The 13720-nt window shown below is 46.0% G+C and overlaps 1 protein-coding gene across 6 annotated transcripts in view; it reads left to right on the plus strand.

Annotated features, from left to right (window-relative positions):
- The window catches only part of PHF14 (PHD finger protein 14), a 469633-nt gene that overhangs the window by 38911 nt on the left and 417002 nt on the right, over positions 1 to 13720 (plus strand). For all 6 annotated transcript variants that reach the window (XR_010177576.1, XM_063921311.1, XM_063921312.1 and 3 more), the window contains 2 exons: positions 4807 to 5456; positions 7036 to 7180. Coding sequence is in view for 5 of the 6 variants with exons in the window: in XM_063921311.1 (XP_063777381.1) it covers positions 4807 to 5456; positions 7036 to 7180 (795 nt within the window). In the remaining variant the exon portion in view is untranslated. The remainder of the gene's footprint in view (positions 1 to 4806; positions 5457 to 7035; positions 7181 to 13720) is intronic.

The following is a 13720-nucleotide window of genomic DNA, read 5'->3' on the forward strand; positions in this document are numbered from 1 at the left end:
AGTCACATCTCTGCAGAAAAAGACACCGTCTTTTCAGCCTCAGTCCTTTCGTCCCTATAAGATCATATCTGCCCAGGGATAGAGGAAAGGGAAGAAGACTGCAGCAGGCAGCCCATTCCCAGGAACAGAAGCGTTCCACCGCTTCTGACAAGTTCTCAGCATGGCGCTGAGACCGTACAGGACCCCTGGATCCTACAAGTAGTATCCCAGGGGTACAGATTGGAATGTCGAGACGTTTCCCCTTCGCAGGCTCCTGAAGTCTGCTTTACCAAGGTCTCCCTCCGACAAGGAGGCAGTATGGGAACAAATTCACAAGCTGTATTCCCAGCAGGTGATAATTAAATTACCCCTCCTACTACAAGAAAAGGGGTATTATTCCACACTATATTGTGGTACTGAAGCCAGAAGGCTAGGTGAGACTTATTCTAAAAAAATTTTTGAACACTTACAAAGGTTCAAATCAAGATGGAGTCACTCAGAGCAGTGATAACGAACCAGGAAGAAGGGGACTATATAGTGTCCCGGGACTTCAGGGATGCTTACCTCTATGTCCCAAATTTGCCCTTCTCACTAAGGGTACCTCAGGTTCGTGGTGCAGAACTGTCACTATCAGTTTCAGACGCTGCCGTTTGGATTGTCCACGGCACCCCGGGTCTTTACCAAGGTAATGGCCGAAATGATGATTCTTCTTCGAAGAAAAGGCGTCTTAATTATCCCTTACTTGGACGATCTCCTGATAAGGGCATAGTCCAGGGAACAGTTGGAGGTCGGAGTAGCACTATCTCGGATACTGCTACAACAGCACGGGTGGATTCTAAATATTCCAAAATCGCAGCTGATCCCGACGACACGTCTGCTGTGCCTAGGGATGATTCTGGACACAGTCCAGAAAAAGGTGTTTCTCCCGGAAGAGAAAGCCAGGGAGTTATCCGAGCTAGTCAGGAACCTCCTAAAAACAGTGCATCATTGCACAAGGGTCCTGGTAAAAATGGTGGCTTCCTACGAAGCAATTCCATTCGGCAGATTTCACGCAAGAACTTTTCAGTGGGATCTGCTGGACAAATGGTCCGGATCGCATCTTCAGATGCATCAGCGGATAACCCTATATCCAAGGACAAGGGTGTCTCTCCTGTGGTGGTTATAGAGTGCTCATCTTCTAGAGGGCCGCAGATTCGGCATTCAGGATTGGATGCTGGTGACCACGGAGCCCAGCCCGAGAGGCTGGGGAGCAGTCACACAAGGAAAAAATTTCCAGGGAGTGTGATCAAGTCTGGAGACTTTTCTCCACATAAATATACTGGAGCTAATGCTCTAAGCTTAGCAAGACCTCTGCTTCAAGGTCAGCCGGTATTGATCCAGTGGGAAAAACATCACGGCAGTCGCCCACGTAAACAGACAGGGCGACACAAGAAGCAGGAGGGCAATGGCAAAAACTGCAAGGACTTTTCGCTGGGCGGAAAATCATGTGATAGCACTGTCAGCAGTGTTTCATCCCGGGAATGGAAACTGGGAAGCAGACTTCCTCAGCAGGCACGACCTCCACCCGGGAGAGTGGAAACTTCATCGGGAAGTTTTTTCCACATGATTGTAAACCGTTGGGAAATACCAAAGGTGGACATGATGGCGTCCCGTCTGAACAAAAAACGGGACAGGTATTGCGCCAGGTCAAGAGACCCTCAGGCAATAGCTGTGGACGTTCTGGTAACACCGTGGGTGTACCAGTCGGTGTATGTGTTCCCTCCTCTGCTTCTCATACCTAAGGTGCTGAGAATTATAAGACGTAGAGGAGTAAGAACTATACTCATGGCTCCGGATTGGCCAAGAAGGACTTGGTACCCGGAACTTCAAGAGATGCTTACAGAGGTCTTATGGCCTCTGCCGCTAAGAAGGGACTTGCTTCAGCAAGTACCATGTCTGTTCCAAGACTTACCGCAGCTGCGTTTGTCGGCATGGCGGTGGAAGGCCGGATCCTAAGGGAAAAAGGCATTCCGGAAGAGGTCATTCCTACCCTGGTCAAAGCCAGAAAGGAGGTGACCGCACAACATTATCACCACATGTGGCGAAAATATGTTGCGTGGTGTGAGGCCAGGAAGGCCCCACAAAGAAATTTCAACTCGGTCGTTTCCTGCATTTCCTGCAAACAGGAGTGTCTATGGGCCTCAAATTGGGGTCCATTAAGGTTCAAATTTCGGCCCTGTCGATTTTCTTCCAGAAAGAATTGGCTTCAGTTCCTGAAGTCCAGAAGTTTGTCAAGGGAGTATTGCATATACAACCCCCTTTTGTGCCTCCAGTGGCACTGTGGGATCTCAACGTAGTTCTGGGATTCCTCAAATCACATTGGTTTAAAACCAGTCAAATCTGTGGATTTGAAGCATCTCACATGAAAAGTGACCATGCTCTTGGCCCTGGCCTGGACCAGGCGAGTGTCAAATTGGTGGTTTTTTCTCAAAAAAGCCCATATCTGTTTGTCCATTCGGACAGGGCAGAGCTGCGGACTCGTCCCCAGTTCTCTCCCTAAGGTGGTGTCAGTGTTTCACCTGAACCAGCTTATTGTGGTGCCTTGCACCTACTAGGGACTTGGAGGACTCCAAGTTGCTAGATGTTGTCAGGGCCCTGAAAATATGTTCCAGGACGGCTGGAGTCAGGAAAACTGACTTGCTGTTATCCTGTATGCACCCAACAAACTGGGTGCTCTTGCTTCTAAGCAGACTATTGCTAGTTGGATGTGTAATACAATTCAGCTTGCACATTCTGTGGCAGGCCTGCCACAGCCAAAATATGTAAATGCCCATTCCACAAGGAAGGTGGGCTCATCTTGGGCGGCTGCCCGAGGGGTCTCGGCTTTACAACTTTGCCGAGCAGCTACTTGGTCAGGGGCAAACACGTTTGCTAAATTCTACAAATTTGATACCCTGGCTAAGGAGGACCTGGAGTTCTCTCATTCGGTGCTGCAGAGTCATCCGCACTCTCCCGCCCGTTTGGGAGCTTTGGTATAATCCCCATGGTCCTTTCAGGAACCCCAGCATCCACTAGGACGATAGAGAAAATAAGAATTTACTTACCGATAATTCTATTTCTCGGAGTCCGTAGTGGATGCTGGGCGCCCATCCCAAGTGCGGATTATCTGCAATACTTGTACATAGTTACAAAAATCGGGTTATTATTGTTGTGAGCCATCTTTTCAGAGGCTCCGCTGTTATCATACTGTTAACTGGGTTTAGATCACAAGTTGTACGGTGTGATTGGTGTGGCTGGTATGAGTCTTACCCGGGATTCAAAATTCCTCCCTTATTGTGTACGCTCGTCCGGGCACAGTACCTAACTGGCTTGGAGGAGGGTCATAGGGGGAGGAGCCAGTGCACACCACCTGATCGGAAAGCTTTACTTTTGTGCCCTGTCTCCTGCGGAGCCGCTATTCCCCATGGTCCTTTCAGGAACCCCAGCATCCACTACGGACTCCGAGAAATAGAATTATCGGTAAGTAAATTCTTATTTTTACTTACCGATAAATCTATTACTCGTAGTCCGTAGTGGATGCTGGGCGCCCATCCCAAGTGCGGATTGTCTGCAATACTTGTATATAGTTATTGTTACAAAAATTCGGGTTATTATTGTTGTGAGCCATCTTTTCAGAGGCTCCTTTTCGTTTTATCATACTGTTAACTGGGTTCAGATCACAAGTTGTACGGTGTGATTGGTGTGGCTGGTATGAGTCTTACCCGGGATTCAATATCCTTCCTTATTATGTACGCTCGTCCGGGCACAGTATCCTAACTGAGGCTTGGAGGAGGGTCATAGGGGGAGGAGCCAGTGCACACCACCTGATCCTAAAGCTTTTATTCTTGTGCCCTGTCTCCTGCGGAGCCGCTATTCCCCATGGTCCTTACGGAGTCCCAGCATCCACTACGGACTACGAGAAATAGATTTATCGGTAAGTAAAATCTTATTTTTTTTTCCCTTCTGCAACATCTTGTGGAAAGCAATTGAGCGATTTCCAAGTGGAATACAGTGTGCAACATCATGTTTACTGGAATGTGATTCTATTCTTATTAAATTGCTATTTGTTTTAATGTATCTGTTATGACCTGTAACGGGTAGAAAAAAAGTTTTTTATTAATAACCTTCATTAATGGTTTAACAGTGGTTGCAGTATCTATATGTTACGTGGTAAAACACTTTCAGTGTTAGCGCCCTTAGATCTTTGTATTTTTTATTTTTATTCCTGAAACCTTTACTAACAGAGGATTTCTCCGGAGGTGCAGCTTGATAATCTTCTAGCGCAAGAATGGGTATTTTGGCTATTAAATAAATAAATAAATAAATAAAAACCTATATATATATATATATATAATATATATATATATATATATATATATATATATATATTCCAAAAAGTAGGCACTCTCCAGACTTTAGCAAGCTTTATAGGTATTTTAATCCAATACTCACAACATAGAAGTGCAAAACGTAATCAATCGCATGGCAGCAAAGTAGCTGCTACGTTTTGCACTTCTATGTTGTGAGTATTGGATTAAAATACCTATAAAGCTTGCTAAAGTCTGGAGAGTGCCTACTTTTTGGACTGTATCTACCGGAAATTCTCTCTGAATAAGTGGCCTTTCTGTGTAGTGCACCCCGCTGATGCTATACAAATGATGAGAGTGCTGGACTTTCTCTAATATATATATATATATATATATATATATATATATATATATATATATATAATTTTTATTTTTTTATTTTCATTTGTTTCGTGTAAAGTGTTTCATGTAGACTTTTCTACTTTTTTGGACATGGTTGTAGATTCTGAAGGCAGCGTGGTCGGCAGTGACGATGGGTCAAAGGACAGTGGTGAAGGTTCTGGCAGTGACTCTGAAGACAACATAAGGGAGATGGACAGGTCAGCGGCCGCTGCAGAAGAGGAAGATAAGGCAGGCGAAGGAGGCGAAGAGGCAGGTTTAAGTTACACAGGGACTGAGGAAAAGGCAACAGACGAGCAACCGAGCAAGGAGGAGATAAAAAAAGAAGAGAGTGATAAGTCTCGGAAGCGAAAGGAGAGAGTCCCAGATGTGGACATTAGCACCGATGACCAAACCAATGAGCCCAAGAAATGGAATCTGCGCAGAAACCGCCCCCTGCTGGATTTTATCACCATGGAAGAGTTAAATGCAATGGACGACTACGACAGTGAAGATGACAATGACTGGAGGCCGACGGGCGGCAAGAGGAAGAGAAAGTCCTCTGCTGGAGAGGGCAGTGATGGGGAAGACGATGATGAAGAGGATGGAAGTGAGGAGGAATCGAACCAACAAGCTGGCAATAAAGACGACTGCAGCAGTTCCAGTGATGAGGATGGAAAGAAGAAAAAAATAAAGATTCCCGGTAGAGCCAACGCCGATGATGAGGAGCTGACGAATGACAGCTTGACGCTGTCTCAAAGCAAAAGTAATGAGGTAATTCATAACGCTTGCTGACAGCTTTATCAAACTGTGCAAACATGCTACTAGCTGAAGTATAGATGGCAGTAACCAGACTGAAAATGTTGATTTCAATCTTAAAGAACACATAGGGGCACAATTTGAGATTAATATGTATCAAAGGCTGTGCATTATGTAACTGAATAATATACAAGCATTGCAATGTTGGAATGTTTATACTTGGCTAGTTATGGCCGTGATGCACTGTATCGTTCCTCTGCAACAAGCTGCCATAATATGATGAGCTTCTCTAACTGAAGCAGAGGGTAATAGCTTGATGTACTTGTTTTTAAGAGCACTGTGTGGCTCATTTGGTTCTTGCTGTGATGTCACAGCAGCTAAAGTTACTGCAGCCGCAGCTTCTTCACCTAGGTTGAATCGCATAAGGATACTGCTTTTAAACAAAAGTGGGTGGATCACTGGGATCGGGGAGGGGTGCTTTGGCTGTATATGACGTGGTGTGGAGAAATACTTTGGGCTTAATTCAGAGATGATAAGATACAGCGTCCTCGTACGCAGCAGCTGCATTATTATATTATTGCACAACCGCTGCATACAAAGACTCGGCGGCTGTGCGAGCTGCGTCTATCCCTGTATCAGGCGGAATGTCAGATTAATACTGAACAAAGTTTTTTCTGTTCATTGTTTCTCTCTGAGTATTTCTACCTTTAAGCTTTAGAGGTCCTTTTTAAAGTTCTGTTATGAAACCTATTTAAACAGGATGTAGTCAGGATCCCGGCTGTCAGAGCACCGACACCGGGATACCGACCGCTGGAATGCCGGCAGCGTTGCCACAGCTACAGATGGGTCCACATTTATCTGATTTAATCCCCTGCTGTATTATTCTCTGTATTGTATTGGAGCTGAGAACAATAGATGAATGGTTTATGTTAATAAGTCATGTTGTGCCTAGGCACAGAAAACTAGTCAAGATAACCGTGGACCCATCTGTATAGTCCCACTCCTGGGTGTCCACAACACCCATGGAGTGGGATCAGAACCTGCAAGGGGACTCATTGCGCTCGCCCCCTGCCGCCATTCTGGCGGTCGGGATCCCGGCGTCTCTGTATTCTGGCCGCTGGGATCCCGTACCCAACCTATTTAAATAACTGGCAGACGGTATACTGCAACTTATTTATCTGTTACACTTGTCTGATGCTTTTAAGTAAAGCTGGGGCCAGGATGCACGTACACAGATGCGTTAGTGAATACACAGCAGCAGGTTGCAAATGATTCCTAAGTGATGATAGAGGCATACAATACAGTCTTATTCAAGTCTTATATTATACATTAGGATACGTTAGTGTACTTTAGCTGGACCAACGCAGCTTTTACCCTTTCAACCTTTTATTAGCGAGTCAGAAAATTGTAGATTTTGGTAAGGAATTGAAATGATAAATCTTGGGTCGGCTCCGAGAATAGCTGCCTTAACTGTTTGTGTATGTAACAGGTGAATGAGTCTCCTTACCAACTGCATGTTTTTATTGAATATCTGTTCTCCTGTTAAATATCCTTTTATTCTTAATAATTTTATTTGAAAATTATTATTTTTAAGGATTCCCTTATTCTTGAGAAGAGTGAAAAGTGGTGTTCTCAGAAAATGGACCATATATTAATATGCTGTGTTTGCCTTGGGGACAATAGCGAAGATGCCGATGAAATTATCCAGTGTGACAATTGTGGCATAACTGTACATGAAGGTAAAAATCCATTCAATACTGTTTATTTTTTTTATTTTTTTTAAAGATGTTTATACTGCAGAGCGGTTTCTGATTTATGCTATAAGGTTCACAGCCATAGGTTTTAATTTTTCACTCTGACCAGCATATCAGTGGTATCCTGTTTCCTGGAGTACCTGCCGTTTGTGCAGTTTAGGAATCCTATTCTAGAACAACGGGAGAGAGGAACGGTCCAACACCGTAACTGAAATGACTGCCGCCTCCTGACTGGATGGTTACAACACTTATGGTACCCATACACTTGTGCGATGCCCCGCAACGTGACATCGCGGGGCATCGCACCAGCAGTTCCAAAGTGTTTACCATGCGATCGATGGCATGGTAATCACGTGATGGGCACGTCACCGAGAGGGAGCGGCCTCCATCCGCTCCCGGTGGGTGCCTATCGCACATCGCAGTGCGATATATAGCATGTGTTTAAAAAAACACATGCGATCGCGCTGCGATGTGAGAAATATTAAGTGCAGCACATACTATCATGAGACGCAACATTCGAGCGGCGTGCCCACTCATCGCGTCGCATGGTACCTTAAATGTACATACAATCCTTCGATTTCTCTCACCGATGCGGTCGAAATAATAGGATAGCACCTAATATCGCTCAAGTGTATGGGCACCATTAGGGTTAGAGATGCTGGGGTAGGGAGGCTAGCTGATCACATAAATAACTGGGGACTGATGTTCACGGATATACGAGACCGCATCTGCATGTGAGATACTGTATAAACCCATTTTTCCAAAGCTTAACAAAAAAGTTTTGTGTTCCACAGGCAGATACAAGGGATATTTATGCAGTAAAACTATCTTAGAATCCCAGTTTACTGCACTGGTTGTAATGATTTTTTGGGATGCCATGGTGGGGAAACCAGAATATGCATAAACCAGGACAAACCAGGTAGACAGAATAGGGACGGAGGGCCCTGCTCATCAGAGAAGAGTATACATAAAGTATTCATTTTTTTAGTTTTATGCAGATGAAACATATGTGAATGTGTACATTCAATTAACTGGGGTTTCCACCTTTTATATGACTTAATACTTCCTTGAGAATGGCCTTCTTTTCAGTCACGTTGTAATCTGAGACATTTGTTTTTTGTTGATCCAATGCCGGATTCACGTCTTAGCTGGTTCCTATCCGTGGGCAAGAAAAATAATCCAGTGTGTGTGTCTGCATACATGGTGACAGCAGATAAAGCAACATATTTTATCTACATTACAGAGCAGCCAATCAATCTAGATGCTCTGAGGGTGGAGACCACATTTAATATTTGTAATGATCTATAATTTACATTTCTTTCATCCACTAGGGGACACTGGAGTCTTATACAGTAGGGGTGTGTAGCTTGCAACCGGAGGTGTGACACAATCTAAAAATTAGCATTGTCTGCACAGCTGGCTCCTCCCCCTTCACATCCCTCCTCCCTCAGTTTGAAAAATTGTGCCTAGGAGGTAACGGGCACTGAAGGGAGCTCTTGCTCCGTGAAGAATTTTTTTATCTTATTTTATTTTATTTTTATTTCTTTTTTCTTTTGATGACTGGCCCAATCCCTCCTAACTAAAAGGAGGGTGCAGGCTTTACAAGAGGTAAAACAATGCCCAATCCCACCTACATCAAAGGAGGGTGCAGGCTGTACCTCATGGGTCTTCAACCTGCGGCCCTCCAGCTGCTGTGAAACTACACATCCCAGCATGCCCTGCCACAGTTTTGCTATTAAGGTATGCTAAAACTGAGGCAGTGCATGCTGGGATGTGTAGTTTCACAGCAGCTGGAGGGCCGCAGGTTGAAGACCCATGCTGTACCTAAATACTTTAAGCTATGTCAACCTAATAAAAGGGGGACAAAGGCTTTCAGAATGGAGAGACAAGGATCCCAGATAAAGGAATCTGCATCTCTCTATGGAAAATCCGGAGCACAGAGTCAGCATTTCCAAGGGCAGTGAGTACTGGTGATTTTATGGACCTTAGATATAAGGGCTATTAGACTTCTTCTATTAGATGTACACGCTGCTGCATCCAGGCTCCCTGTAACTTAGGTCCTGGCACACTAGCAGCACAGCTCCCCCGCCGCCTCCTCCCTTCCCCCCCCACCTCCATCTCACAGCGCGGGCTCAAACACCGCCGCCAGCGCTCCCTGGCATCGGCTCCCGATAAAGTTCAGCTCCCCTGCGCCTCCCCTTCCTCTACAGCGAGGAAGCGCACTGACTTCCCGCCGCACATTAATGACAACGGAGGGCTGGGGGAGACTAATCGCGGCTGTCAGCGGCGGCGTCCTCGCATACAGCAGGGACGCGCGCGCTGTCCTCCTGCCGCACGCAGAGTTGGGCTCTCACTCTTCTCTCTCCCACCGGCAGTCAGAGGAAGACGGACGCGCCTGTCGGTAAACGGGGCGCTTAGAAAGTACGTCCCGCCGCCCGCTCAGATGTTTCCTCGTCCCTTCCCGCCGCCAGCGGAGGGCTGAGGGGGACGACAACGGGTAGTTAAGCAGGACCCTTTTCTAATAAGGCCGACCGGGGGCAGCCGTTAAGGGGGGAGAGGGACCCTAGGGAGCCTTAGTAATATGCATATATATATTAATAAATAATGGCGGCCATTATTAAAGAATAGAGGCGCCAAATGGATCCTCTGGCGTTTTTAACTTTAAAATAGGTAGACTTCCTGGCCAGTTACAGCGCCCTCTGCTGGAGCAATATGACTCTGCTGCAATGGATTTTTTTAATGTATGATGACAGGCATTTTTATGCTTTAGATTTTCAAGGGACTTCTAAACTAAAGATCCCGATGAAATGATGGGAACGACTGGATCACAACCCCGACCTCAGAACTGAAATACAGTTGAGGGTGCGAGGGTTGCAACGTGGCTGGTGATATTATTATTATTATTATTATTCTTGATGATATTAATATTATTATTCTTTTTATTTTTTTTGTGTTTTGTATGTACTGGTTAGTAAGATCCAGCTAGATGAATCCAGTATACCTTTACTCCCGCCACCCGTTCCCGTCTTTCTGTCCCTAATAAAAGGGGGGGAAAGCACTGAGGAGCGCTCTATGGGGTATGGTCTTTAAAAGAATCACTAACCACCAACACTAACACTAATTATGTTTGCACAAAATTTAGTAAGAGGGTGAGCGGCTCCCGGCTATGCGTGGCCTGTCTAGTTAAGGGCGCCCGGCACGGGAGGAAGGCTCCGCCAAGGTCATGGGAGCAAGCCCTAACGGGTATCTCAAAATACCTGTCAGATTCCCGCAGACAGCAGTTGGAAAAGACTGAGGGATTCTCAGGGTATATAGAGAAATGTTCTGAATTTCATTAATCACTCCTGCGCAAGCATTAAGCAATGCGAACAAAGCGATTAAGAAACCCATCTTCATCTTACACAAAGGAGGAAGAGGGTCTTATTATAGATAAGGAGGCAAGATACTTAAGTCTGCCTTACATCAGGAATTTAGATTCCCTTATAGTAGCGGTTATAGAGACCCTAGACTTCAGTGAGTAAGAAGTTAAGCATACGGAGAGTTTTCCAATGGAATTGTATCCCACAATCATTACCAGTAGTGCTCCCTATTCCTCGAACTCTCCAGACTCAGATGGCGAATGCTTGGAAGCAACCTGATAGTCGCTTTCAAGTGCCAAGGAGGTTTAACTTTAAGAATCCTTTATCAAGGAGTGTAATGGTTAAAGGGGAGGTGGCGCCTACTGGGCATTTTCAAACACACCTAGGCCTAGCGTGACCGCCCTAAGGGATATGTCAGGTCGCACACGGCATCAAAAGCAATTTTTGTACCAGCATGGGAGTAAATAGGTAGCATGGAGGAGTTTTCTCAGTAAGCAGAGCACGAGAATTAGCTGCTTATCTGTGCCAGGCTTCAAAGGACGCTAATGAAATAACGTCCTGAATCTCGGTTCCTACCATTTCGGCTGCAAAAAAAAAAAAAAAAGAGAAAAGTGATTGTATGGCTCAGAGAATGTTGTTTAGTCCCTAGTTACACAAGTGGATTTCGCAGGCAACTGCAGTGAACTCTACCTTTCTACCTATTTCTTACTCAAGAACCACTTCACACATTAGTGGAGAACACTCGAGACCAGTATTTAAATTCACTCGCTCACTGTCGTACCGAGCCGGGAGAGGTTTTGGAGGGACAGACTCGTGGAACCAGGGATAGGAGTCGGTCAGTGTCGACAAGACCTGCTCACAAACCCAGAGCATGACCGTCTCTCTGATCACCTCGGGTCCCCCTTGGGGGCGCAGTAGGGAAAATATTCCCCAGTGACCGGATAGACTTTCAAAGACGTACACACAGTCCGTTTCTTTTACAGCACGAGGGATTAGGTGTCCGTTACGTGCAGTAGCATTACAGGTGGCAAATTCAAGTACTCCTACATAGAGGGATATATCGCCAGTCCCAGGTCCTCAAAGTGGAACGGGATTTTATTCAAATCCTTGGGTAGTGCAGGACCAGATCGGCCGGTCAGACCATTACTAAGTTTTACATACACCAATTCCTAACGGTTTGCTAATCCAGGATGTAGTAAATCCAGTCAGTTAGGGCAAATTTGGAACTAGGAGAGTTAATGGTATCCGTGTATATAAGGAAGGCATTCCTGCATAACCAAACTTACTTAAGATGTACTCTGGTCCAGGATCCTTTCCAAGTGAAGGGTCCTACCATTCGGTCTATCATCAGCCCAGGGCTCTTTTACGAGGATCATGGCAGTAATGGTGGCAGGATTGAGACGATCTCCTGATCAAAGCCTCCTCTCAAGAACGACGCATCAACGATGCTCAGACATCTTATCACCTTCTCGGTCAACAAGGGTGGATGGGGAATTTCCAGAAACCTAGCCTCAGACCAATGCAACGGATTCCATTCCTATATCTCATCGTGGCCACAGTAAGATTGAGAGCTTCTTACCAGAGAACAACATCCAGGACCTACAGAGGCTCGTGACTAAGGTACTGAGGACACAGACGGTCTCCCTGCACCTTTCGGTGCAACTTCTCGGTATGATAATGACGTCTTTCGAGGCCCTCCAGTGCAGCTGACTTAACTTACGACCATTCCCAATGAACCTTACTGCTCAGGGACCAGGGTAACGCTGACCCATTCATCATAAGGATCCGATTGCCACAATAATCCGATTTCCACAACAGACACGGATCTCCTTAATTGGGTGGTTGTTCCACTAAACCCTTGCAGCAAGCAAGAAATTGGAAGTTAGGATTGGAGGATCCTCACAACAAATGCCAGTCTCAGAGGTTGAGGAAGCTATCCTAGACAACCATCACGTTCAGGGCAAATGGACTTTACTGGAGAGTGGGTTACCCATAGCCATTCTCGAACTGAGAAGCAGTTTACAATTCGCTTGTCTTAGCCGAAGATATACTCAGCGGTCAACAGTAAACCGGAAAGCAGATTATCAGTCGCCAGAACTGCATCCACATGATGGTAAGCGGAGGGGGTCTACCTCGGGTGGACCTGATGGCGTTTCGACAAGATCATTAGCTACCCAGGTATGTGCCTAGGTTGAGAGATCCAGCAGCAGAGGAAGTGGAAACGCTGACACTTCCTTGGTGTTACTGAAGGGGTTACATTTTTCCACCTTTCCCACTCATACCCCGACTTCTCCAAAAGAGGGGGTTATACGAGAGCGAGTATGGGCAATTCTCATAGCACCAAGTTGGGCCCCGTAGAGGTTGGCACTCGGACTTAGGGGGGATGCTAGCGGAGGACCCTTGGCAGTTACCTCGAAGAGATGACCGGCTGTATCAGGGGCCGCTCTCCCACTCAGCCCTGAACAGGCTACGTTTCAAGGCGTGGCTGTTGAGACCCGGATCTTACGAGTCTGAGGGATACCAAGAGCGGATATTCCTAAAGATGATCACTGTTAGAAGGCCGGTGACACCCATGTACGACTGCAGACATAGAAAAGGTACATGGACTGGTGTTAGGAGCATGGGTGGAATTCGATGAACGTCCACTTCCCAGACTTCTACTTTTCACTCCGGCTGGTTTAGATGAAGGACAGGGACTAGGTTACTTGAGGGTTCAAGTTTCGGCTCTGTCCATCCTATTTCAACAGCGGTTAGCGGCCTTACAGGAGGTTCAGATTTTTTTTACAGGGGGTTCTGCGGATACACCCTCCTCTCCGTCCTCCCACTGCGCAGTGGGACCTAGATTGGTAGTTGGAATTTTTGAGATCACCATCTTTTAAGCCATTGCGAAGAACAGACCTGCAAGATATCTCTTGCAAGGTCACGTTATTACTGACCTTGGCTTCGGCCGGAAGGGTTTCGGCGTAAGAAGCCCTATCAGGTTAGAGTCCTTTGTTAATTTTCCTGAAGGATAAGGCTAAAACTCCGTACATAAGCGGAATTCCTTCCTAGGTCGTTTCGAGGTTTCAGGTAAACCAACCGATTGTGGTCCCATCCTTTTAGGGAGTCGCAGATGGGGTCGTGTCTTTGGAGGTTGTCCGAACTTACGAATATACGTACAGGTTAC

The sequence above is a fragment of the Pseudophryne corroboree genome, chromosome 5 (assembly GCF_028390025.1).
Source record: "Pseudophryne corroboree isolate aPseCor3 chromosome 5, aPseCor3.hap2, whole genome shotgun sequence".
Taxonomy (NCBI): domain Eukaryota; kingdom Metazoa; phylum Chordata; class Amphibia; order Anura; family Myobatrachidae; genus Pseudophryne; species Pseudophryne corroboree.